The sequence below is a fragment of the Cicer arietinum genome, chromosome 2 (assembly GCF_000331145.2).
Source record: "Cicer arietinum cultivar CDC Frontier isolate Library 1 chromosome 2, Cicar.CDCFrontier_v2.0, whole genome shotgun sequence".
NCBI classification, from domain to species: Eukaryota; Viridiplantae; Streptophyta; class Magnoliopsida; order Fabales; family Fabaceae; genus Cicer; species Cicer arietinum.
The window spans coordinates 16,442,627-16,470,613 of NC_021161.2; the positions used below are offsets into that span (position 1 = coordinate 16,442,627).

The 27,987-nt window shown below is 35.9% G+C and overlaps 1 protein-coding gene across 3 annotated transcripts; it reads right to left on the bottom strand.

The window, feature by feature from the left end:
- Positions 1-588: 588 nt before the first annotated feature.
- On the bottom strand, positions 589-27,987 carry LOC101494422 (phosphoenolpyruvate carboxylase 4-like). Of its 3 annotated transcripts, none has more exons than XM_012712908.3 (21): positions 27,479-27,987; positions 27,191-27,318; positions 26,862-27,025; positions 26,312-26,426; positions 26,008-26,085; positions 25,807-25,875; positions 25,626-25,704; positions 25,453-25,529; positions 25,276-25,371; positions 24,410-24,548; positions 16,646-16,777; positions 15,946-16,013; positions 15,595-15,864; positions 4,092-4,217; positions 3,913-4,014; positions 3,698-3,844; positions 3,470-3,568; positions 2,994-3,082; positions 2,335-2,461; positions 2,044-2,250; positions 589-1,584 (listed from the first exon to the last, which is right to left on the bottom strand). In XM_012712908.3, exons 3-21 carry the CDS (start codon positions 27,011-27,013, stop codon positions 760-762), a joined length of 2,997 nt encoding a protein of 998 aa, XP_012568362.1. In that variant the 5' UTR covers positions 27,014-27,025; positions 27,191-27,318; positions 27,479-27,987; the 3' UTR covers positions 589-759. The 3 variants fall into 3 exon arrangements, with proteins under 3 accessions (XP_012568362.1, XP_073221598.1, XP_004490285.1); XM_073365497.1 differs by having other exon boundaries at positions 27,866-27,980; XM_004490228.4 differs by lacking the exon at positions 27,479-27,987 and having other exon boundaries at positions 27,191-27,361.

The following is a 27,987-nucleotide window of genomic DNA, read 5'->3' on the forward strand; positions in this document are numbered from 1 at the left end:
AATGATTGAGAAAATCTTTTTCTTGATATTTAAGATGATCTTTTAGGAGAATATTCCTTTTGCATTTATATCATTATTCTTGTGATTATTTGTTGTAGAATGTTTTGTTGGAATTAAGTGCAAAGATTCCCTTGATGATATAAGTGTAATATTTTAATTTAGTTCATGAATGCTATAGCTAATGATCATTCTTAACCAAGTGAGAGTTATTTTTCTTTCTTGATTGTAAATATTGTCGTGATGTGACTTGCCTTGTGATTTTTGATGTTGTCTAGATCATTATCTATTTTAAATAAGTCATTCAAAAGCACGCATTAAATAACATGAATCAAAATCTCTTTATCATTAATCATAAAAGTTTGTTATCTTTAAAACAACATTTAGGAATTTTGTCTCAACAAGGAGATGATTTGACTGAGAGACAACTACTCAAAGAGAAACTATCAATTGAGTTTGAGATTAAGGACTTTGGACAACTCGAGTATTTCTTGAGAATTAAGGTGGATTACTTAAAGCAAGAAATGACTATCTCTTAGAGAAAGTAGGTACTTGATCCTTTGCAGGAACCAGGCAAGCTTGAATGCAAACTTTCGAGTACAATTAGATACTATATATATGTATTGATCTTGTCCAGAGAACAAAACATAAAATTATGGTTATGCATATATTCATCTTTGATTATAGAAATGGTCATTAAATAACAGAAGGAAACTTGAAGGTTAACATACAAAATGAGTGAAAATTATAGTTGCTGAGAAATTAGCCAGTGTTCCTCATCCCAGCGGCGATACCGTTAATGGTTATAAGTAGAACATCTCTGGCTTTAAGGTTATCATCATCACATCTTAACCTCTTAAGTATCTCTACTTGCAACATGTTGATGGGATTAAGAAAAGGAAGTCTGTTTTCAATCAACCTCCTCAATGTCCTATTACTCTGCAGAAGTTTGTCGTGGCCACTAATAACGATGACAAACTTCTCAGTTGTAATGAGCTCATTCCTTAGTTGACGACCAAGTTCTTGTCTATTCTCCGACACAAGAGCCTCATCATAGTGCTTAGCGATAGAAATATCTGCTTTTCCCAAAACCATCTCAATTAGATCTATAGTGCTTTGAAAGAAAGGCCACTCTTTGTACATGGCTTTAAGCTCTTCTGTTTCACCTTTCTCACAAGCACCTTTTAAACCTGCTCCCACTCCGAGCCAAGCAGGAAGAACAAATCTGGTTTGAGTCCATGCAAATATCCAGGGAATCGCACGAAGGTGTCCAATTCCTGTACTGCTCTTTCTTCTTGTAGGGCGGCTACCTATGTTCAGGAAGCCGAGCTCTGCTTGAGGTGTGGCCTCATTGAAGTAGGACAAGAATTCTGGATTTTCGTAGACTACACTGCGGTAATACTGACAACTTATTTTTGAAATGTCTTCCATGAGATTACGCCATTTTTCTTCTCGGGGTTGGAGAGGTGGACGAAGGGTAGCAAGTAGCACAGCTGTTGTGTAAATTTCAAGTTGTCTAACTGCTGTTTGTGGCAACCCAAACTTTGCCTGCACCATCTCTCCTTGTTCGGTTGACCGAAGGGTTCCCTGCAATGTGTCATATAAGGAGCATCACTTATTTTAGTGCATTGATATAATTTGATGAAATTTTTTGTTTGGTGAGGATTGAGCTTCTAATGTCAATGCATATAACAACAAATTAATCAAAAACAAAACTAGCTTCCACATACTCAACGGAAAGATGATCTGATCTAGGGCTCTTTTGTTACTGTTATTTTTCAGAAAAATATCACTTTTTTTAGAATCTGTAACAAATGGACCCCAAAAAATAATTTAAAAATTACTTCAAATGAGAAGCTGTTTTTAGTAGCTTCTAAAAAGCTCATTTTTTATAACTAGTTTTTTTATAAAAAAAGTGATTTTTACTATGCCAGATAATCACAAAACAATGTCTAAACTTTTTAAAATCTCTGAAAAATGATATATAAATTATTGAATACCAAAATAATATTTTTTACAATCTGGGACTAAAGATGCATAACCCACCATCACAGAGCCAGGTGGCTGGGACTGAATAGCCAAATACGTTGGGCCTCCGCCACGACCAATACTTCCTCCACGACCATGGAACAGGGTAACCATAATACCGTACTCATTGCAAGCAGCCACTACATCCTCTTGAGCTTTGTAAAGTTCCCAAGCAGCTGTAAAGCGCCCAGCATCTTTACCAGAATCAGAATACCCAACCATAACCTGCATATAGGAATTTATAATATTACCACTTGAAATCACCATTATCTATACTGTAAATGAAATGAATCTGCTATTATAAATAACCTCTTGCTGTCCGTTATGGTTTTTAATGATGTGTTGGCGATACCAATCTATTGATAAAAGTTTTTTGATAACTGAACCAGCTCCTCTCAGGTCCTTTACTGTTTCAAATAGTGGAACCACCCGAAGCCTATGTTGAACACATGTATGTATGATGTTAAAATTCATACATAATTGCAATATTCTTTTCGGTATAAGGGGAAATCTTTACACAAGTTGTCCAAAATATTAGTGCAAACAATACAACCATTTGTATTCTTCTAATCGAATTTTATAAGATTGGGCAAGTCATGGTATGCTACTCAATTTCCAAACACTAACATGAATGTATGTATATAGGTAACCGGTAATATGCATGATTCACACATCTATTTCAGTTTTTTTATTGAAAAGTAATATACAATTCAAGATACAATTTATATGTACAATTTTTCATCTTATGCACCCTTGTTATACAATTTATATGTGCAATTTATATGTACAAGTTTCCACTTTAGCAATACAAACATCTCAGGGGTATATGATTGGCTTGGTGATGGGTGGAGCAGTTAGGGCGTGGAGTGATATGGAGGTCGCATGTTCAACCCCAACCTAATTACTAACAACAGTAACATTGGTTGTTGCCAAACAAGAGTAATACAAACATCTAAAGATGGACTTACGTTCCACCAGGACATGGTCTTCCTAACTCCCCACTAACTGTAAGACGTGCATCCTTCTGTAAAAGTTCTACTGCAAGGACATCACTTGCCTGACAATCAACCAAAAACCAAAATCTTTAGTAATAACCGAAACAACAATTTTTAAAACACTATTATATCCTAAGATGCTTTCTTTCATTGTTGTACTGTATTATGTTTATGGTGAAAAAATGATTTGAAGTACCTAAAATTTATCAAATTCAGCTGCAACGTTTATGCAGCAAAATAACTAGTTTCATGCAAAACCAAACACCAAGAAGAAAATAAAAGATGACAAAGGAAGGCAGTGATAATTGTTGAAGTCTTCAAGAAATTACTAAATGTCAAAAGGCCAAGTGTATTAGGCATCTATATTCATGTTGCGCAAGCTGTTCCTGTAACTTTGTTACATAATTTTCATGTATAATATGTAAGAGTAATAATAGCACTAGATGTACATTTGAGGCCATAGAGATCACATAGGCTCCAAGTGAATCACTCCCTAGCTCCGCAGCAATTCGAAACGTATCTAGGACTTCTCTAACATCTGGAGCAACCTAAAAAAGAATCAACCAAAATGCCAATAAAAAGTAAAAGCTTAGTGGCATAGAATAGAGAAAGAACTTATAATTTTATTATGTCAACAACATTCATTAAATCAGGTTTTTTCTTAGTGTACATCTCACCTCTATACTAGGAGGAACTAGTGGCCTCTTCCCTTTAAGCTCTCTAGTTAAGAATTCCAGCTTATTTTCTTCATCCCATTCACTGTATGTACCCATATCCAAATACCTTGTAATTGCATCAATTGTTTCAGCATGCCTGCTAGATTCCTGTCGCACTACCAGTTTCAGGCAACAATAAACTTTGACACTAGTAAACAAAACAGATTAAATCAAACCTGACGCAAGTCGAGTTTCATTAACACCATGCCAAAGGTAGAAACTCTACGGATCAGATCTGCAAGTTGACCATCAGCTAACACCCCAGTTCCACAAGATTGCTACAGGAAATTAAGAGATAAATAATCATTATGGAAAAGTTTATGTAGAAAAAGGCTAGGAGCAGGAGAAAAAGTACCATGGATTCATAACAAAGGAGCAGAGGTTCCAAAAGCTGGTCTGTTGTTTCATAGTAATCAGAAGGATCAATTTCACACGGACAATCCTCGAGAAGCAGCTCCAATCGCCTACGAGTTTTTTGAAGCTAAACAAATGACAATTTAACATTACCAACACATAGCACAACAAAAAATTGCCAATTCTTAGAACATCAAAATAAATAAGTGCAGTAAGGTATGTATATACGAATCATTCTTTACCACACATAAAAAACAACCCCATTGTGGAAAATTATTTGAAAAAAAATTGAAATAATGAAAAAGAATATAGGAAAGAGATCTCTCCTCCAAGGTTTTCCTCTTCTACACAGAGTCATTCTATATTCACAAAGTGTTTACAATACTTAATACTAAATGAATCCCCTTATCCTTGTAATCGAAGTGTCTAACAGACATGAGAAATAGGAGTTTGAATTGTGGGACATTTTTTACTTTCTTACTTATCCCTGTCTAACTCAAGGTTAATCAAAAAGTTGAGAAGTTTCTTGAACAAACAAGCTTCTAAGATTAATCTGATTACTTTAATCTAATATAATATTTGAAGTAAAAGGTTTTTCTTAAGTTTATATACTCCCAAGAAGATTGAAATCCTTTAAAGAAGGTTTGTGCAAAAATCATGTTCAAGAAGGTATAGGTATAGAAGCTTCTTAAGTAAAGTAAGAATCTTCTTGACTTAACCTATATTTATTTAAATGTGCATAAAATAAAAGGTGGAAGAAACAAGGTGCATAGGTTATTTTTATACTAGTTCACTCATAACATGAGCTACGTCTAGTCCCCACATCGTGTGTGGTTTCACTATTCCTCTCAAAAGCACAACTATATAGTTTCTAAACCTCTTTCTAGTTTCAACAGTATAGTTTATACACCTGTTGGAAGTTATTAGAAAGCAGCACAGAATCAAATAGATTATGTTTTGTAATTAATAGTCAGTTGTCGTTTAGCTTCTGTTTATGTCTTTACCATATTTAGAATTAGCATTTATAGGGAGAATAATTCCCCTGGTTCTCAGGCTAAATTATATTCATTTTTCTGTCTTTTTTGTATTATATAAATACCTCTTATGCATTATATACAAAATCAAGGAAATACAATTTTCATCTGGTATGTTTCTCTCTTTATGGTATCAGACGCAGTAGGAATTCCATAGGATTTTTTGCTTCCATTCTTTTTATTCCATTCCACATAATGTTTGACCCCTAGTCTGATACTGATTCGCAACATTCACCCAAACTTGAAATAACTCAACCTGTTTGAACATACCATGAAAACCACCCTGTTCAGATCACAGCTATTCGGCTGAACAGTGCTAATTATCTTCGTTGGTCACAGTCCGTCCATATGGATCTCTAGGGTAGAGGAAAGATTGGCTACATCATTGGAGACAAGAAACAACCAGACAAGGCCGGTGCAGATTATGATACATGGGATGCAAGAAACATGGCTTCACCCAAAGTCAGGCAGATCAAACTTTGTTCTTTAAACATTCACATGAAGGTAAGATTGTTGTCTTAATAGTGTATGTTGACGACATTATCATGACAGGAGATGATGTTAAAGAGATCAATGATCTAAAGAGAAGACTTGAAGCTGAATTCAATATCGAAGACCTTGAAAAATTGAAGTACTTCCTAGGGATGAATTTCACAAGGTTTAAAGAAGGAATCTTTCTCAACCAGCGCTAATATATACTTGATTTACTCACAGAAACAGGGATGATCGGGTGTAAGTTAGTAGAAACACCAATGGATCCAAATGTAAATCTAAAGGCATCATCTGAAGATGAAGTGGTAGATAGAGAACACTACCAACGATTGGCTGGTAGACTAATTTATTTGTCACATACAAGGCCTATGAATTATTGAGGAAATGATCTTTTCATTTCTTGAATCAAAATGGTTACAAATTCTGATTAAAATACAATATCACCTAGTCCAATAAATAAATCAGAATTAAATAGGAGGGATTAATTGTACAAGGTCCCTTGATATTTACTACAACTGTCCTATATAATATAATAAATTAATTACAGAATAATCAGTCAATAGATGACTTATCCTCAGCCACAATTTGGAATTCAACACTCTCCCTCAAGCTGGACAGTAGATGTCAATCATGCCTAGCTTGGACTTTAAATTCTCAAAATTAGATTTGTGAAGGGCCTTGGTCAGTATGTCTGCAGTTTGGTTCTTGGAAGGGATGTATTTCAACTTGATAATTCCACCATCTATCTTTTCTTTTATGAAATGTCTATCTATCTCCACATGTTTCGTTCGATCATGGTGGACTGGATTTTTTGCGGATATTGATGGTTGCCTTGTTGTCGCACCAAAGGCTCATGGTGGAATCTGTTGGTACTCCTAATTCCTTGAGCATTCTCAGCAACCAAATTCCCTCACAAATGCCATGAGCCATTGCTCTAAATTCAGCCTCTGCACTACTTCTTGCCACCACCAACTATTTTTTACTTCTCCATGTAGTCAAGTTTCCCCACACATATGTGCAATACCCACTTGTTGACTTGCGATCAGTCAATGAACCAGCCCAATCTGCATATGTGAACACTTTTACACTCCTAATTGGGTCCTTTTTGAAGTGAAGACCTCTCCCGAGTGTCTTTTTGAGGTACTGCAAAATTTGAGTCACAACTTTCATGTGATCTTCAGTTGGCTTATTCATGAAACGACTTACCATACTCACTGAGTAACCAATATCTGGTCTTGTGTGAGTTAGGTAAATTAGCTTTCCTACCAATCTTTGGTATCTCTCCTTATCAACTTGGGGACTGCCTTCTTGTTCTGCCAATTTAAGGTTAGGTTCCATCAGTGTATCTGCTGGCTTGCACCCTAACATTCTTGCTTCTTCCAACAGGTCTAGCACATATTTTCGTTGGGTCTTTGAAAATATTTTAGGTGTCCAAGGTCTTTGACCTCAAATTCTTTAGCTAGAAATATCTTGAGTTCTTCTATCTCTTTGTCATCATTGCCTGAGATTACGATGTCATCCACATAAACAATAAATATTGCCACCTTTCCGTCACTAGAATGCTTAACATTGTATGGTCGGTTTGGCATTGAGTAAAGTCGTGACCCTTAACAACTTGGGTTAGTCTTTCAAACCATGCTCGTGAGGATTGCTTAAGACCATAAAGTGATTTCTGGAGCTTGAATACCTTGCCAATTGTTTAGGGAGTTTCTAGGCCAGGTGGTATTGTCATGTATACCTCTTCTTCGAGTTCACCATTTAGAAAAGCATTCTTGATGTCTAGTTGGTGTAAGGGTCAATCTAGATTTACAACTAAGGAGATAATGACACGAACAGAGTTTAGTTTTGCCACTAGAGCAAATGTTTCTTCATAGTCCACCCCATACGATTGGGTGAACCCCTTTGCCACCAAGCGGGCTTTGTACCTATTCACACTCCCATCAGCATTGTGCTTTATAGAGAAGATCCATTTACACCCAATTGGTTTTTTTCCTTCTGGCAGCTCCACAAATTTCCATGTTCCATTCTTGTCCAGTGCTTTAATTTGATTTTCCACTGCAGCCTTCCATTCAACATGTTGGACAGCTTCTTGAACATTTTTTGGAAGTTTCATGTTATCCAATATGGTGATGAAGGTCATGTATTCTTGTGACAGATTTCTATGAGATACATAATTGCCAATTGGATGTTGAGTGCATTATCTCACTGTTTTCTTCATAGAAATTGGTAAGTTAAGATCATTCTCATTTAGACCACAATTATCATTAGGCTCAAAAACTATATTACCTGGTAGAACTTCTAAATTTGTATTAGGTTCAGAATTTTGGATTGGCCTTGGAGATGTGCAGATTTCTTCCTCCCGTTGAGTTTTCTTCTTCCTTGTGTACACCAGTAGTTCTTTTCCCGGTTCTGTCTCAGATCTGGTTGTAGGTTTAGCTGTTTCTCCAGTCACAAGGTCAATTTCTTGTTCTACAATTTGTTGTTGTATGAAGGTCTATTCTGTTTCTAAAAAATGCTGCAAATTTTGATGCTACTGCAAATTCTATTCCATTTCATGTTGCAAATGCTGCAAATTATGCTGCTGCTGCAAATTCTGTTCCATTTCATGTTGCAAATGTTGTTCCATTTCCCAAGGTTGGGATTCTTCTATGTTTTGTTCTTTCTCCCCCTGAAGGTCAACTTTGGGGTAGTAAGGTTAATTTTCAAAAAAGATTACATCCATGGAATGGTAGAATTTTTTACTTATAGGGCAGTAGCACCTGTATCCCTTCTTATTTGGTGGGTATCCTTAGAATATGCATTTCAGGGATTTGGGCTCTAATTTTCCTTTATTAAGCTGGTTGTCATGCACAAATGCAGTGCAGCCAAAGACTTTGGGAGGAATGGATGAAAGGATTTTAATGTGTGGGTAAATGGATAGAAGGGTTTGGCAAGGGGTTTTGAACATAAAGGCTTTATAAGGCATTCTGTTAATTAAATATGATGTTTAAAGGACAGCTTCACCCCAAAAATGCTTTAGTACATTAGTTGATAACATAAGGGACCTAGTAACCTCCATGAGGTGCCTATTTTTCCTTCTCAGCAATACCATTTTGTTGTGGTGTGTTCACACAACTGGTTTGGTGAATTATTCCATGCTTGAGAAGGTGAGATTTGAGGGAATGGTGATAGTATTCACGGCCATTGTCAGTTCGTAGGACTTGGATTTTGGTTTGGATCATATTGTTGAAGTTCTCAAAGATTTCTCTCACTTCAGATTTTTCTTTCATAAGGAACACCCATGTAACTCGTGTATGGGTTTAGGGTTTGAACCAGTTATGTTCTTAACACGGGAAGGTCCCCAAACATCACTATGGATTAATGAGAAAGGTTGGGATGGTTTATAAGATTGAGGAGGATAATGGTTGCGTGAGTGTTTGGATAATTGACAGATTTCACATTGAAACTATTAAAATATTATATTAGAATGTTAATAATTAGATTGGATGGGTTGTAAGTATTCTGCCCCGTTAGTATTACTGTCAATTATGTTTTGTTTAATACTCGTAGTCTATATAAAGAACTTTCGTTGTGTAGTTGAAACAAACGGGTTATTCAACATATCTCTTAATACTTTGTATTTAACATGGTATCCAGAGTCTCTTGAGAGACAACCCTAACTTCAACTACCCGGTGGACCCCCGGTAAATTTTTTTCTCCGGCAAACCGTGTTCTCAACTCCGGTTTCCCCTTCCTTGCCTTTGATACACTGATTCCTCAGTTTTTGTCCATCCGTTCATGCTCTACCGTCACTGTCTCCGAAGATTTTTTTCGACGAACGACAACTCTAGCAGCGTCGTTCTCGTTCACCCCAGATCAGCCAACCCCTTCAGTTGCGTCATCAGAAACACCTCCACGCGCCTCCTGCCTTCATACGCGTGAGATCCACGCGCCGCCTGCAACCACCGCGCGTGGCGGCGCGTCTGGCAGCCGTTCACGGCGCAGCTTCATCCGTAGCACTCGCCTCGACCTCCTGCTTCCATATCTGCCATCATTTTTCAATTTCGAGTTACGGATATACGAGTTCCCAATTCAAACAACCCTTGTTTTTCGGGTTCTGACGCGTTTTCTGACACTCTTTACTTATCATAACATCTCAGTCTAAAATAAAGAGCATATTCACCAACTACGTCAGTTCTCCTCGCTCTGTCGAAAAATTGAATGGATCAAATTATGATAGTTGGGCCGTCAACATCAAACTATGGATGCTTGGTCAAGGTTACGAGGACCATCTCACTCAAAACCCTGAAAAGGTGAGTGTGACTGAAACATCCAAGTGGAAACAGATAGATGTTCAGTTGTGTAGTGTCATTAAGTCTATACTTCATCCCGATGTTAAACCGATTTTCCGTCCACATCTCACATGTGAATCGGTTTGGAGTCAAGCAAAGGCACTCTATACTAACGACACACAACGTCTATATGGAGTTTGTCTCCGCTTGTTGAATATCATTACTCCGAATACAATCGATGGCTCTATTTCTTCATATCTTGGAACCGTTCATAGTGCACTTCATGATTTTAATGAGCTTCTCCCTCCTGCTGCAAGTAATCCAGTTGAACAGAACAAGGAGTTGGGCCAACGCAACACCTTCTTCATGCTCCTTGCACTCTATGGTCTACCCCAGAAGTACTCTGCAACTCATGATCAAATTTTGGGGTCTGTTACTGTTTCGGATATGTCTACTACCTCAGTAATCCTCCTTCGAGTACCAGCAAAACATCCAGTTGAGCATTCTATTATTTCAGCTCCGGGTGTCACTGTTGCCCTTGCATCTCAGGGACCATCCAACTCTAAGCCTCGTCCCAAATGTGAATATTATAATCGGCTTAGACACACTATTGATCGTTGTTGGAAGTTGCATGGTAAGCCCTTACCTTCGATAAATGCAACTCAACTTGATCCTTTTGCCACTATTCAAACTACACCATTTCCACAAGGCTCCCAACAAATTATGAAGATTTCCTCCGATGGGTTCAGAGTCATCCGAACTCTAGTTCTCCTACTTCGGTTGCACACACTGGTAACTCCTCTGTTTACCTCTCTCACTCATCTTCTCTCAGCCCTTGGGTTCTTGATTCTGAAGGTCTCTTTTCTTCACTCTCTACATCTGGTTTTTTACCTACTATAACATCTGCCAATAGCACTCAAACCCGGTCTCAAGGAGTTGGCACTGTCCAAATTCTCCCTTCCATCTCAGTTGCATCTGTTCTCTATGTACCTGGATGCCCCTTTAATTTACTTTCAATTAATCAATTGACTCGGTCTCATGACTGTATTATTACTTTCACCAATGATAATGTTACCTTGCAGGACCGAAGTTCGGGACGAACGATTGGCGTCGGATGTGAGTCTCAAGGCCTCTATTACCTTTCTACATCTTCCAAGACGTGCTCTGCCACCGAGTCCTCTCATACTATCCATGCTCAGCTAGGACACCCAAGTCTTACCAAACTACAAAAACTGGTGCCTAGTTTGTCTAAGTTGTTTACTTTACATTGTGAGTTGTGTCAGTTAAGGAAACACACCCGTAGTAATTTTCCTGATCGAGTCAATAAAAAAAGTACCATCTCCCTTTGCTTTAGTTCACTCTGATGTTTGGGGTCCCTCTCGTACTGTGTCTACTTTAGAGTCTAAGTATTTTGTTACTTTTATTGATGATTACTCCTGTTGTATGTGGTTATTTTTAATGAAAAATATAGCTGAATTGTTTTCCATTTTTGAGCCATTTTATCAAGAAATTAAAACTCAATTTGGAGTTTCAATTCGTACCTTAAGAAGTGATAATGCTCGGGAATATTTGTCCCATCAATTTCAAAATTGTATGGCTTTCAATGGTATTCTACACCAAACATCATGTCCTCATACACCTTAGCAAAACGGGGTAGCCGAACGCAAAAATCGGCATCTCATTGAAACCATACGAACCTTACTTATCCATGGCGATGTTCCATTCTGTTTTTGGGGATGCAGTCTTAACGGCGTGCTACCTTATCAATTATATGCCGTCTTCTGTCCTTGATGGCAATATCCCTCATTCGGTCTTTTTTCTCCATACCCCTCTTCACCCACTACCACCTCGTGTCTTTGGGTCCACGTGTTTTGTCCACAATTTATCTCCTGGTTTGGACAAACTGTCAGCTTGATCACTCAAGTGTGTCTTTCTCAGTTATCATCGGTCCCAAAAGGGCTATCGTTGTTATTCTCCCACACTACACCGCTACGTTACATCAGCCGATGTTACTTTTTTCGAGTCTGTACAATATTTTAAACCTATCCATATAGCTATTGAGTCGCATCAGGACATTAATCTCGAACCTCCTCAAGTAGTTATCCCTATCCCACCCACTCATATTCCTATCGAACCTGTCGAGTCTGCTCCCCAACCTCCACGACCACTACAAACATATCAGCGTTGTCGCCTACCCTCTGTTGTGCATGTTCATGTTCCCATTACAGACTCTCCTGCGACGCCACCTTCGGATTCGGCCCTGCCATCTGAGCCTGACCTTCCCATTGCTCTTCGTAAGGGGATATTCGCACAACTCATAATCCCTCTCCTCATTATATTGATTTGTGTTATCATCGTCTTTCTCCGTTGCATTACACTTGCTTGTCCTCCTTGTCTTCTGTTTCTATTCCTAAAACTACAGGTGAAGCATTATCCCACCCTAAGTGGAGGCAAGTAATGTTTTATGAGATGTGTGCTCTACAAAGCAGTGGTACTTGGGAACTGATTCCTTTACCTCATGGGAAGTATTTAGTCGGGTGTCGTTGGCTCCATACAGTGAAGGTTGACCCTGATGGTAAGATTGGTCGATTTAAGGCTCGTTTGGTAGCCAAGGGATATACTCAGATTTTTGGGTTGGATTACAGCGATACCTTCTCACCTGTTGCCAAAATGGCATCTGTCATACTGTTTTTCTCCATTGCAGCAATTCGACATTGGCCTCTCCATCAACTTGACATTAAAAATGCTTTTTTGCACGGTGATCTTGAAGAGTAAGTTTATATGGAGCAACCACCAAGGTTTGTTGCTCATGGGGAGTCTTCCACCATGGTTTTTCAACTACACAGGTCCCTTTATGGTCTTAAATAGTCTCCTAGAGCTTGGTTTGGCAGATTCATCTCGGTAGTACAAGAGTTTGGTATGATTCGTAGTGAAGCCGAGCACTCTGTATTTTATCATCACTCAGCCCAAGAGTGCATCTATCTTATTGTTTATGTGGATGACATTGTTATAACTGGTAGTGACCAGCAAGGAATACTCCAGTTGAAACAACATCTTTTAAATCAATTTCAGACTAAAGACCTCGATAAACTCCGTTATTTTTTGGGTATTGAGGTAGCCCAATTCAAGGATGGTCTTGTAATTTCACAAAAAAAATATGTTATGGATATTCTTGAAGAAACAGATCTATTAAATGCCAAGCCAGTTGATACTCTTATGGATCCAAATGTCAAACTCCTACCTAATCAGGGGGAGCCTCTATCAGATTTAGGAAGATATAGGAGATTGGTTGGAAAATTAAACTATCTCACAGTTTCTCGTACTGACGTTTCCTTCACTGTCAGTGTGGTAAGTCAGTTCTTAAATTCTCCTTTCCAAGAACATATAGATGTTGTAATCCGGATTCTTAAATACATCAAAAGTGCACCTGGAAAAGGTCTCATTTATGAAGATAGAGGACATACTCAGATAGTTGGCTACTCAGATGCCGATTGGGCAGGCTCACCCATAGATAGACGATCAACTTCCAGGTATTGTGTACTTGTCGGAGGAAATTTAATATCTTGGAATAGTAAGAAACAAAATGTTGTTGCAAGATCCAACGCTGAGGCAGAATACAGAGCCATGGCACTAGTAACATGTGAACTCATCTGGTTGAAACAGTTACTGAAAGACCTGATATAACATTTGTTGTGAATTTGATAAGTCAATTTATACATGCACCAGGGACTACCCACTTTGAAGCTATTTTCAGAATTTTGAGATATTTGAAAGGAACTCCAGGATGTTGATTTGGGTATTGTATCTTTGTAGGTGGAAACTTAGTTACATAGAGAAGCAAGAAACAAAATGTTGAATCTAGGTGCAGAGGCTGAATTCCACTCTGTGGCCCATGGTTTTTGTGAAGTATTACGGATCAAAAAATTTGTGGAGGAATTGAAGATCTCTGGCCCAACACCAATCAAAGTTTACTGTGATAATAAGGCAGCCATTTCCATTGCCCATAATCCTGTCCTACATGATAGAACGAGACATGTTGAAGTGGACAAGCACTTCATTAAAGAAAAAATTGATAGTGGTGAGATTTGTATGCTATGTACCTACCACAAGTCAAGTAGCAGATGTTCTCATAGAGAGTCTTCCAAAGAGACAGTTCGATGACATGGTGAGCAAGCTTGCAATGAATGACATATTCATGCCAACTTGAGGGGGAGTGTTGGAAGTTATTAGAAATCAGCATAGAATCAAACAGATTCTGTTTTGTAAATAATCTCCCGTTGTTATTTAGCTGCTATTTGTCTTTACCATATTTAGAATTATAGGGAGAATAATTCCTCTGATTCTTAGGCTAGATTAATATTCATTTGTCTGTCCTTTGTATTATATAAATACTTCTTATGTATTATTTACAAAATCAAGGAAATACAATTTTCATTCTAGTGTATTTCTCTCTTTAAAACCTCTGTAGGTTTGACCAACACTATCCTTTAAAAAACTCATTAAGTTTCTCCAATAGTATCATTTTCAAAACTCTAGATTTCTTGACAAGTAGTCTTTCTTAGAAAGCCACTCCATGCTCTCTAAAAAATTCTCAAAACCCAAGATCACAACAGTTTGGGACAATCACTCAGGACAAATATGCAAATGATGTTTGTTTTTGCACTTACAACTTTAACCCCCTCACAAGTTGTTTACAATGTATTGTTGCTTATGTTTACTCTATGTATTTTCTTTAAAAAAATATCGGGCAAAGAAAAATTATTATTAATTAAAGTGACACTAACGATCATTTTAGAACTGTGTCCGAGGAGATTTGAACTATGTCCCTTGAGGTTACAAAATCAAACTTTTACCACTCGATTGGCACCTTATTGTGATATTTAATCTATAAAACCTGTTGAGAAGGTAAATTTTTAGCTAATTAAGTGAGAAGATTAAGGGAATATGATTCTGCTCAAGCACTTAGCTCTAGTGAATTCCAATAGTTTTTGCTTTTTGTAATCGATTTCCTTTTATAGCTTTAGATGAAAAACTAGCTATTGAAAGTTGTTGGGTCTTGTCTACAACCCATTTGTCACGAGCTTATCAGATTTTGTTTCAATTGAGAGAACCTTCTTGATTCTTTCATTAGCATGAAGTCTTCTCAATAATCCAAGACTTAAGATTTCTGAAGCACGTAAAATGAGATACTAAGAAAATGTTAGGATATGAGAACCTTCTTGACTTCTAGGCTTCTTGACTTAGCCTTATTGATTCTAATCTTATGCATCAGAACCGTCTTGAATCAGAGCCTTCTTGACATCAATTCTCCAGACATTATATTACCATGTATTATGTTAGAAATTTCGAAACAGATACACCATATATATATATATATATGAAAAGAAATTAAGCCAGCATGTGAATAGCTAAAGATAAAATGGCAAAGGTGTGTGATTGTCCTGTTATTTAATGAATATATTGGATTTACTCTTTTTTACATGTAATTTCCCTTCTAAACCAGCATGCCCTTACATCCATCCTAATAGAATGATTATGCAAATATCAGTTATTTTATTTTCAAATTAATGTTTGGGGGATTAAAGAACATACAAGAACACATAAAACATATGTCATGGTATCATAAAAAGTACAAAAGCAGAAATGGAATACTAGTGTCCAGAAAGATACCGTCAACTATATTATTAAAATAGATCAAAAGTGATACCTTATCTTTTACATTCCCAAGGACAACTCTATAAGGAGCAATTCCAGGAAGATGAGGGAGCTTTGGCTCCAAAAGCTTCTGAAAACTAGATCTTCCAATGTGGGATTCTGCGAATAATTTCCTCTGAGCAAGAAGTTGTTGACTAGAGTTGAAAGAAGGAGAGCGTGACATTGAAACTGATGAAGTATTAGAACCCGCTGAACTTGTTGGAGATGAACGAATCTTGGAACTTCTGGCATTGCTCACATTTGAAGTTGAACTCTTACCATCCTATCAGTGAAAATATGTCCAATATATTATGTAAGGTTCAAATGAAAATTCACAAACCCTAAACTTACTGAATTGATCTACCTTGTGATTGAGCTGATTGTAATCAGGTCCCGGGATGTCAAGTCTTGGATGATCAGATTGACCATTTACTACCAAAGATCATTTTCAAACAAGGTAAATGGATATATGCAAAAACATACACAAATGGATGGATAGATAGTGAGATATTTCCAAGCACGACCCAACATGTTAGAGGCTAAAGCAAATGTTATAGGGAAGCCATCTTAAATTAAAAAAACATGACAAGGTTTATAAAAAGAATCAAATTTGTTGCATCCAAGTTCGAACTTAAATCCGGACGGATATAAAACTTTTATCTTGACCAACTGAGGTAGATGAACATTTATATCTGATCTATTATATTATATACTTATAACTAAATTGAATTTTTTTTTAAGCCTTTTTTAATCCAAAATTTTGAGGCCTAAAACTCTCTAGCTTGGACAGCTTGGCCCTTAGGCCTGCCCTGTTCCAAAGAAACATTAGTGGTAAGACAGAAATTTCGGTCATATGTCAGCGAAAACAATGAAAATACACCTTGTTCCTCATGCATGAGGGAACAACAAGATACTTTTATACGTGGTTGGATTCGAGTTCATAGTTCATGCAATCAGTAAGTGGAATTCATTAGAGAATATTAGACTTTTGAGCCCATGAAGAAATTTAAAAATGATATGCAAGTAAATGACTGGGCAACAATTTTGAGCAAAATTATGAGTACCAGCAAAAGAAGGTAAATGAGCTCTAGCTGGAAGTTTAGATGGAAGCAATGAGGTCATCTGACTTTGATTTTTCGATTGACTCCTACTCTCTGATTGATTCCAATGCTCACGGTGAGTCTCATTGTTATCACCTGAATCAAAATAAGTGATCACCAATGTGAAACCCTTTGTCCAGAAGTAATTATTTTAAAAAGTAACAATAAGAACATATCAAAATTAGGTTCAAATAAAAACCCCGAGGATAAAAATATTATAGTTCATAACGCAGAATAACCAAATTAACGAAAACAGATCAAACGTCAAATGTCTCAAAGCCAATCCTAAATATCAAAATAAAATGAAATAACCAAGAGTCAGCCAGCATGGTGACACAACATAAATTGTATATTGAATTAACGGCATACTGATTACTCCCCACCTTTTTCATCTATACCATCCCAACGTGTCATCTACCTGCACAAACAATGTGCAAGTAGCCACAGAGCAAAACAAGCGAAGGTGAATCATCATACTAAAAAGCATAAAATTATCGGAGTATGATAACTCATATACAATATCGTAACAAACACATAACTGCACAATATAACACATAACACAATATTAACACAACATAACATCAACATATAATATAATATAATATAATATAATATAATATAATATAATATAATATAATATAATATAATATAATATAATATCAACAATGCATAATAACACAATATGAAACCTAATCATCAACGATTTCACGATTGGATCTGACTTCTCTGGGTTGATACGGGCAGAGAAGCCACCTACTGCCCCACGAATTGAATGTCTAGTCAAGGTTAAGTAGTTTTCATTGGATTGTTCACCAATGTCTCGTCTTTACATAAGGTCATTCCTACCTATAATACCTTAAAAGTCTTTCTCAAACGTCAATCTCCGATTCTTTTACGACACAACCATCAACATATCTACTTATATGAGTGCATACATATTGGATATATAATCATTAACATCACTATTAGACATCACTCACGTCATATTTACAACTATCTATATCATAATGAATGAATATCATCATCACCATCATCAACAAAACAAGGCCATTAACTAATTCTCATTAATTATTAGTTTAACACTTATTAATCAATCCTAATTAAAATTATCTATTAATAACCAATCATTACCAAGTCTTTCTACCTCACCTAATCGATTAACCATTATTCCCTAATCAATTATCAACTCTCTAATCTATTAATATTGTTACTCTAATCCATTAATATTTATTGACTTATAGCCAATAAATAGAAAAGGTCTTAGGAAAAGAGTTATAGTTATTCTCATCCATTAATACCATTAATATTTATTGACTTATAGGTAATAAATAGCAAGGTCTTGCAAAAAGTTTTTGAATTACAAATTTACCAATTAGTTTTTGAATCTGATTGATGACTACATATGATTGGATGATTCTCCATATTCCTATGATTCTATATCAACAAAAGAATTGAAAATGATTGAATAAGTTATGTGAGTTTAGTTGAACCGCATAACAGTTGACCCGATCTATATTAAAAAATTTAAAAATATCCATGACATAAATTTTATATCTAAAAAGTTTTAAAAAAAATCATACATTAAAAACAATAAAATTTAACTTATTATATATATATATATATTTCACCCAAAAAAAATTATTACAAATATTTAGTTAATGTTTAAAATTCAAATCTCATCCCAAAAGAATGGAAAACAAACCACCTTTACCAGACTCTCAAATTATTGCTCTTCTTCTACAATTCCTTTCAGCTAAGCTTCACATGTAAGGCTGTCCTTCAACTAGCTGTATCTGATTTCACCACGTGATTGGATCATGCACGTAAACCTAAGTTGCGACACGTGAAACACATTATGAAAATTCGATAGGAATGGTGAGAAAGTGATTATATAAGCCACAACTCCAACCTTCTTCAAAATCTCATACAATCTAATAAATATAGGCATCAACTTATTTGTCTTCAACACTCTACCAACTCCTTTAGTAGGTGTTACTCTGGGCAGCTCTCGTCTTCTCTTTAATCAATCTGACCTTCTTTGTAGTATCTTGAACTATTTGTGGTCCAAGTACCATATTATCTCCTTATTCAAACCAATAGAGTAGAGTTCAGTAGTTCCTTCCATATAGAGCTTCATTCAGTTCCATTCCAATACTAGAATTAAAATCGTTACTGTAAGTAAATTCAATCAACAATAAGAACTTCTCCCAACTTTCAGTTTGTTCCAGAACACAATCTCTCAAAATAAAATTCTAACATTTGGATGGTTCTTCTTTCTGCCTGACCATCGGTCTGGGTCTATAACCAGACTTAAACTTATATGAGTTTCCAACACTTCTTGAAGAATTTTTTCAAAATTCAAATGTAAACTCATCTCTATTTGACACGATAATCGAAGGTAAACCAAGTAATCTCTCACAATCTCTTTGATGTACAGTCGAGCTAGTCTCACCAACGGGTCGTTCATATTCATCAAAATAAAATGTGACGACCTAGTCAATCGATCCACGATGATCCAAATAACATTACATCGAGTAGGACTTTTCAGTCTTCCTGACACAAAATCTATATATATATATATATATATATATACTCTGTCCCATTTCCAAAATGTATATTCAATGATTGCAACATTCCCGCCAATTTTTGGTGTTCATTCTTTGATTGCTGGCAAGTCAAATAAGAATACACAATATTTGCCATATTTTTCTTCATTTCGCACTACTAAAACATTTTCTTCAATTCTTGAGATCCATAATGAATATTCAAATTACTTCTATCTGGAACAGTAGACACACACACACTCTATCCTTAAATCTTAAGATTCCATCAGTTCCTTCTATAAATTCACCTACCTTGCATTTCGCAGTAAATTTTCTCTGATCCTTCAAATATTGATCATCTTATTGACCTTTGTTGATTTGCTACATTAAATTACTTGTGATTTGCAACATTCTAAGTCAAACACTTGAAGATGTTAACTCAAAACCCAAACTTAAATCTATGAATACCTCATACATTTGCATCTGCTTGATCATCATGTTGGCACAAAGCAAATTCATCCTACTTAGAGCATCTACCGTGACATTTGCCTTTCCAAGGTGATAATATGCTCAAAATCATAATCCTTTAAAAATTACATCATCTACGTTGCCTCGTGTTCAATTGATTTTGTTTGAACAAATACTTTACACTCTTGTAATTATAAAACACTTTGAATCTTGCTCCATAGAGATAATGTCTTCACAAATTAAGCGCAAACAATTACTACTCCAAATTCTAAATCATGAGTTGGATATTTCTACTCATGCACCTTCAATTACCTCGAAGCATAAAAATCTAACTTCTAATCTTGCATCAGAACACCTTTCAAACCTTATTTAGAAGCATCACAATAAACCACAAGATTGACAAATCTGGAAATACTAACACAGGTGTTGTCGTGAACCTCTCTTTCAGCATCTGAAAATTCTCATTACACTTTCACTCCCACAAGAAAAAATTATCTTTCCTTGTCAAATAATTCAAGGGTAATGCAAGTTTAGAGAATCCTTCAATGAATCTCCGATAATAATCTGCTAATCACTAGAAACTTTTGATCTTGGTGACATTCTTTGGCGTTTTCAAATGTTGAAAGCTTTTAACTTTGACGGATCCACTGTTATTCCACCTTTGGAAATCACATGACCAAAGAAATTAACTTCTTCAAGCCAAAATTCACACTTAAAAAATTTGAAACAAGCACTAGTCTTTCAACACTTGAAAGGTGATACTGAGATGTCTTCACGCTTCTCAATGTTCTCATCATAAATCAGAATGTCATCAATAAAGATAACCAATTGATCTAGATACAGACAAAAGATGATATTTGTTAGAATATTAAAAAATATCTTATAATATTTTTTATATTATATTAGAGTATCTTAAATTATTTCTTAGGATCAATTTATAATTATAGAGATATCTTAGAATATCTCTTAGTATTATTATGATTTATTCTTAATTTAGGATTTAGTCTATGTTTCTCTATAAATAGAGATTAGTATTGAGTCTATTGTAATCAAGTCAGCATTAAGCTATTATCAATAATATTCAAACTTTTATTATTTTTTCTCCTCCTTTTCTCTAAAATCTCACACTTTCAACATGGTATCTAGAGCCTATTTCGATCCTCCTTGAACGATTCCGCTTTTATTCCGCTGTCGAGTTCCCAACAGTTAGGGAATATAATCATAGTTTCTCTTTTCCAACATGTCGACACGTTTCACTCGATTTCCATTCAATTTGTTACTGTCGCCGCTGCCACTATTTCCGGCAAATTTTCCTACGAACAACAGTCATTTCCAGATCAGGTCATGCCCAAAAGCGCGTCGTCATAAACCGTCACACGCGCTCTCACGCGCTGCAAATCTCTCATGCGAGTAGATCTGTCACCGCTGCCGTCTGCTACTGCCTGTCGTTGCTGCTGTCCCGTCTCCTACTGCTACCATTTGCTGTTGCTGCATGCCGTCGCTACTGGAAAAGTTTTCCGACACAACCACTTCCATTGTGTGCGGAATCTACCAATCTACACAACCCAGATTTTCTTTTAGGTCAAAAGTTGCTCCATACGCGCTCATGTGCCTCCAAGATCCGCCGTGTTTATCTCACGTACCGCCACCAACAGCCTCGAGCTCAGGCGCGTCTGTCCGCTTTCCGGCATAATGTTTTAGTCGTCTAGATTGAGTTTTCCTTCCTGGTTTCAGATCTGTTTTAAGTTATTTTCTTTCGAACCACATGCATACAACTTGACAATTTGTCCCAGATACAGTGGCCCCATCTTTGTCCCAGATGTACTGGCCTTGCCTTTCTCTCCTTGAAGCATGCCTCTCTCTCCTTGAAGCAAATTCAAGTTTAAATATTTTGAGTCTCTGATATTATTGGTTTGAAGCTTCCAAATGCAGTTTTTTAGAAGGACGGACCTTGCTTTGTTCAACTGCTTGCCATGAATTTCTCTCATGCTGATGATCATTCCGGCTATCTGGCTAGGCTATATTTATAGCAATTCTCTCCGACTTCATATGCATCCCTGAGTTGCCTCTCCATATTTTTTATTATTTTGTGGAGCAAAATATTTTCTTGTAGCAAGCTAAAGCTTAGTAAGCTTTAACTTGAGGGGGAGTGTTAGAATATTAAAAAATATCTTATAATATTTTTTATATTATATTAGAGTATCTTAAATTATTTCTTAGGATCAATTTATAATTATAGAGATATCTTAGAATATCTCTTAGTATTATTATGATTTATTCTTAATTTAGGATTTAGTCTATGTTTCTCTATAAATAGAGATTAGTATTGAGTCTATTGTAATCAAGTCAGCATTAAGCTATTATCAATAATATTCAAACTTTTATTATTTTCTCTCCTCCTTTTCTCTAAAATCTCACACTTTCAACAATATTCATATAATCCATTAATACTACAAGTGCATTAGTCACTCCAAATGACACAACTTTATTCTTGTAGTGACTGTAACATATGTTTTGAAGGCTGTCTTCTGAATATCACTATCCTTCATTCTAATATGGTGATATCCGAACTTCATGCCAATATTAAAAAATACAGAGGCTCATTTCAGTTGATCTATCAGATTGTTTATTCTGGGAAAAGGATAACGATTTTTTATTGTTACTTTGTTCAGCTAATGATAGTCTACACACAACCTCATCGCCCCTTCTTTCTTCTTTACTAAGAGAACAAACACTTCTCAAGGTGATACACTAGTTCGAATGAACTCCTTCTGCCAAAGTTTTTCTATCTGCAGCTTCAACTCTGCCAATTCCTTTGGAGACATGCAATATGGCGCAAATGGAAATGGATGCAGTTGCACGAATTAAGTCAATTTAAAACTCAACTTCCCTCTCTTAAGGTAATCCTTGTACTTCAAAATATTTCAGAAAATTATCTAACAACAGGTTTCTCCTTCACTCCTTCGTATTTCCCGATTGAAGCAGCCATGAACACCACGAAGACTTGTGCTCCATCTTGCAAAGATGATCTGAATTTCTTAGTAGATAAGATACATAAACTTCTATCTTTTGTTGTTCCAAACACTACTATCTTATTCAAACAATTGAGAAGAACATGATTGAAAGTTAACCAATCCATTTCGAAGATAACATCTATCTCCTTCAAAGGTAATCAAGCAGACTAAATCTACTACGAAATCTCTACCATCTATTACTAAATCACAGTACCGACACCTGAAGTTTGTGGTCACAGTATTAATCGTTGGCATATCCAAAGACAAACCAAGGGATAAATGTGACAGAGGAAATTCCAATCACTTAACACAATCATAAGAAATAATTGAATGTATTGCAACCGAATCATAAAGCACAACCAAAGGTTATCCTTTTATGAGACACAGACCTTGAATCAGATCCTTAGATTCCAAGGCTTAGTCTTCAAACAGTTGACTTGTGGTATCTTTTTCACCTCAACCATATCTTTATTCCTTCCATCTGGACACTCGCAGCTGATGTGAAGTGACAAACCACACTTGAAACAAATGATCATCATTTTCTTGCACTGGATAGTGTACTGATCCTTACGACACTTTCCACACTTAATCGCTTTCGAAGTTGTAAAATCTCCAGAACAGGCTTCGAATAAGCATTCGACTTCTTTCCATCGTGGTTTCTAAAATCGTGACCAATTGGAGCTAACACTGATTTTTCTTTCATTGGTGTGACACGCTTCTGATTATATTTAAATGAGCAAACTCTCTTATTATAAGCCTCTTCATATTGTCTCCCCGTGTACATCATTGATCCAAATTCAATGGTTCCAAGGTCATCACTTCTTTCTTGATCTAGGATAGAAGACCATTCCTAAACTTCACACACTTAGAACGGACTTAGAACGGTCAATTGTAGCAGTTCAATAAGGAGGACAAAAATGAAACATCTCTTCAACTATCGCAACATACTCTACAACAAAAAAGTTCCTTGCTTCAGGGCTAATTTGCTTACTTATTGTCCTGAAGATAAGCTGGAAAGAACTTCTCAAGAAAATGTTACTTGAACATGGCCCAAGTAATTGGCGTCTCTCAAGTTTCTAAACAGATCTGAAGATTTTCCCGCCAAGCTTCAAACACGTCAGTCAGCTTGTAGGTAGTAAACTGAACCTTGTGTGCATTCATGCACTCCATAGTCATGAAAATCGTTTCCATACTCTTCATCCGCCTAAAAGCATCATCAGGGTCAAAGGCACCCTTGAAAGCAATAGGACAACTCCTCGGAAATTCAACAAAAGTAGAGTGACCAGGTAGCGGTTCACAAAGGTTCTGATTCTTTTATAGAACCACACACAGCAAGATAACTAATAGCATCATTAGCGTTACACTCTTTTTATTAGCCATCTCTTTCTAACAATGAAAGAACAGACGGTTAGATAATCTGTAAAGAAAAATCTAGACTACTATCTAAAAAACAAAGACTCAAAAGGACTCTAACAAGATCGAAGAAAGCAAGACATTGATACAACTAAACGTGACTCCCTTTCCCTGAAAATTTTATTTTTAAAGGTAAATATAAAAACCAGCAAAATTAGGTCCAAATGAAAACTTCAAACATAAAAAGGTCACGGTTCAAAATGTGGAATAATCAAGTTAACGAAAAACAGAACAAACCCCATATATCACATTTGGAAGCTATAACCAAATACAAAATAGAACTAACAAACCTTCTAGAATTGCATGTGCCAATCTAGACAACTTATCAGAGCATCTCTTCATGGATAGCTCAAATCTTAGACTATCTACTTCCCGAATGTAGAGGTCAATTGCCATCCATCTTGACAAAAGTGAAACATCTTTTGTAACCTAAAGAACAAAAGAAAGACCAATTTGAGAATTATTATATTCTGTCAAGACTTATAGGATCATCTTAATGCAGAAAATTTCTTGTAATCTAATGATATTGTTTGCATCTGAACGAATAGTTGTCAACAATTGAAACAGAAATGCACATCCTGCGATCACATGAATAAAACTATAACAATAACAACATGGAATAGTTAATGCCACTGGCTCTGTCAAAAATCATACTTTCTATAAACCATTTTATTCATCCTTGCAAAATAAATTCTACAAAATTTGGTATTTGCCATATAAAATTATCATGAGAATATGACAAAGGAAAAGTTGCAAAAAGATTACAAAAAGGAAAATTATACAAAGAAATATTTAACATATCGATAAAAGTTTTCTCAGTCCAATCATCACTGAACTAACGATTTCGAAAAGGACACGGAATGTTGAGATCGTCAACAATATAACATTAACACAAATAAAACTATGCTTTCACTACAATAAACATCTCAGCTGTTGAATAAGACTAGTCTAGTTATATGAAATTAAAAATATGCACTGTAAAACTGTTTTACACTGACATACAATGAGAATTCACTATTTTTCCACATCACCCCACCTTTGTATGGTTATTTTGAAACTGATAATGTGATATGGAAACATGGTGGCCTTTCATTGGATGTCAGTCTATAACAGTTTTATACTGACCATTAAAATCCAAGTATATTTGAAAGCCTACCTTTGCTGTCACATTTGGGTTTCCATCTCTATCACCTCCCATCCAAGATCCAAACTTTATGGGAGTGCAGGTCAATGGAAGTGGTTTCCCTGTGTGCTGCAATGAGAGATAAAATAAATTGCATTGAAAAGGGAAAGGATATACAATTTGATTGACATAAAATAAAGACAAGCGTACCTTCTTTAAAGCATTGCTGACTCGACGTAAATAATGAGGAATAGCTTTCCAGAGTGACTGCTCCACAATATTCAATCCTAGGAGAATTGAAAATAAATAAAAAAAAACTAGTTAAGGAATATGTTACAGTTAATTAATTCAGCTCACATGTATAATAATGTATGATAGTGAACCAGCTCTAGCTTCATCAACCGGAGTAGGTTTCTGGCGTCTAAGCTCATCGGTTTGCCAAATTGAAGTTATCTCCCTCACCTACCAAATCGAATAAAATTAATGAGAAAAGAAGTGTACTAGAAACATTGGTGGTTAGGTTCATTCGAAATTTCGAATGGAAATATAGTTAATGAATCGTACCAGATCTTCAATCACCATTTCTCGATCTTCATGACCGAGATCAGGTCGGTCATTATAATCCAAAAGATGCTGCATGAAGGGTAAAACAAATAAATTAGTTAGAAACATCACATTTGATATTTGAGGTTTAAAGTTTCAAGCCTCAAGAAGACTATTATATCAAAGGTAAACAATTTTTCTAAAATAGAAAAATGAACTTACAGCAATCTTAATGTGTTTGTATTGCAAGGTACGTCGATTAATTTGTGTGGGATGAGCCGTAAGAACAATTTCAACTTCCTGTGGCATCATAAATATTGGAGTTTTAAAATGAAAGAGTCTACATTAGTAATAACAGAACATAATGTTATTGTCCAACAATCAAATGATAACAGATTTTAATCTCAGCTTGCTAAGGGCATTCCACATATGTTTTAAGATCCAAAAAATGCTCATTGTAATGAATCTCTAGCTATTTGCTTATATACTAGTTCTGAAACAATGCAGACTAAAGAACAAAACAAACCTGCTTGCAAACTGTATTATAAAGATCATTTGGGGAAACTCCGCCTTGCAACAGCTGGTGAAAGATGTCATCACAAGATTTTGCAGAAAGTGCCATGTTCACTCCTCTTCGAACCCTGTACAAAACTAATTCGTTAGTGAGACTAGACCACTTGAATATGAACATATTTTTTCCTAGTCTTCCTGTTCTGATTTTAGTAATAATAATAAAAATAATAATAATGAAAACAAAGAGGCACACAAATTGCCAACTTGGAGAACAAAGGATAATAGACCAAAGGCTTGTTTGGATTGGCTTAATTGAGTTTATCTACTGGCATAAGCACTTGTGAGTCTGTTTGAGAAGGCTTATCGAAATAGCTTATGACAATGTCCATAAACTGTTTTTAGCTAATTTCATACCCTATCCAGAACAGTTTATGGAAACAGCTTATACCTTATATAAAAACATTCGAAATTATTTTACCCCATGTTATAAAAGTAGATTATACATAAGTGTTTATGATACAAACTATTAAATAAGTTGTTTATCCAAAGAGAGTGCAAATTACCTATGGTGGGTTTCAGCTATGCCCATCAAAGTAAGATAATGACTGAAGGCGCGTGCAAGTGTTTGAGCTTCTTCCAATGTCATCTTTGATAATTCTGAAGCCAACTGCTTCTCCAAAATCTCAGCCATCTCCTCAATTCCTGCCTGTCTCATATTACAAGCACTCTGGTGAAAAAAACACAACCAACTGTTAAGGAATTTTCACCCTTGGTAACACCCAATGTCTCAAAAAGCAATTACATTACACATTTTGGTTATGTTAACATATTTAAAAATAAAAGCGGAATTTAAAAGCATGATTTGGACTATATACAAAAATGAAATAATGACCTGTGCAAGGATTCGAATTTTTTCAAGTTTTTCAACAAAGGCAGTACCAACTTCACGCTGCAAAATGTCATTGAGAAGATTTCCGAGCAATTTACAGTCATCGTCGAAGCTTTGAAAGGAGATTTCCTCTGCAATGTCATCGGTGGTGTCCGTCATGTTAATTCACTCGATCGAAAATAGAAAGAAATTAAAAAAAAGTGAGTGTGTGGTTCGATTGGTGGCAAATTAAGAAAGAGAGAAGGGTGCATGTTGTTGTTATACATAATAAGTAAAACAACAAAAACTAACAAGTGGCACAGAAAGCGAGAACGAAGGGATCGTTGTTCTGAAATTTTCACTGCTCCTATCTCGCGAATGTAAGAGACTCTTTCTTTATCGTTTTTTTTCTTTTTTCTCTTTTGGTAAACTCACATATCCCACGCGTTAATCCACACGTAACTAGGATTACTGTCAAGGTCAGAAGAGAGAAAATCACTCCCAAAGCCCCTGTCACCATTACTCTTGAGCACAGAGAGTTTGTTTCAAGATAACCAATTGATTCCTTTCGATTGCACCATTTTTCTACCCCACTAAAATAAATTCATTATTATTTCAATCTCTTCCGCTAAGGAGGAGAAGAAGAAAAATACTCATAATATACATTGGAATATACTGCAAAACGGATTTAATCAAAACCTCTTGTCTAACACAGAGAGGTTTTTGTTGCTTCCAAATAGTTTATTTTCCTCCAAACTGAGTCTTTCATAGGTCCGAAAGTAGACTTTTTGCTCCTTCATATCATGGACTAGAGTCTCAAA

Coding starts and splice junctions, on each gene's coding strand:
- LOC101494422 (XM_004490228.4), bottom strand. CDS start 27,346: ATGACGGACACCACCGATGACATTGCAGAGGAAATCTCCTTTCAAAGC. Junction 25,372..25,452: donor TCAGCAATGCTTTAAAGAAG/GTACGCTTGTCT, acceptor CTCTCATTGCAG/CACACAGGGAAACCACTTCC. Junction 24,549..25,275: donor ACCCAAATGTGACAGCAAAG/GTAGGCTTTCAA, acceptor TTTGTTCTTTAG/GTTACAAAAGATGTTTCACT.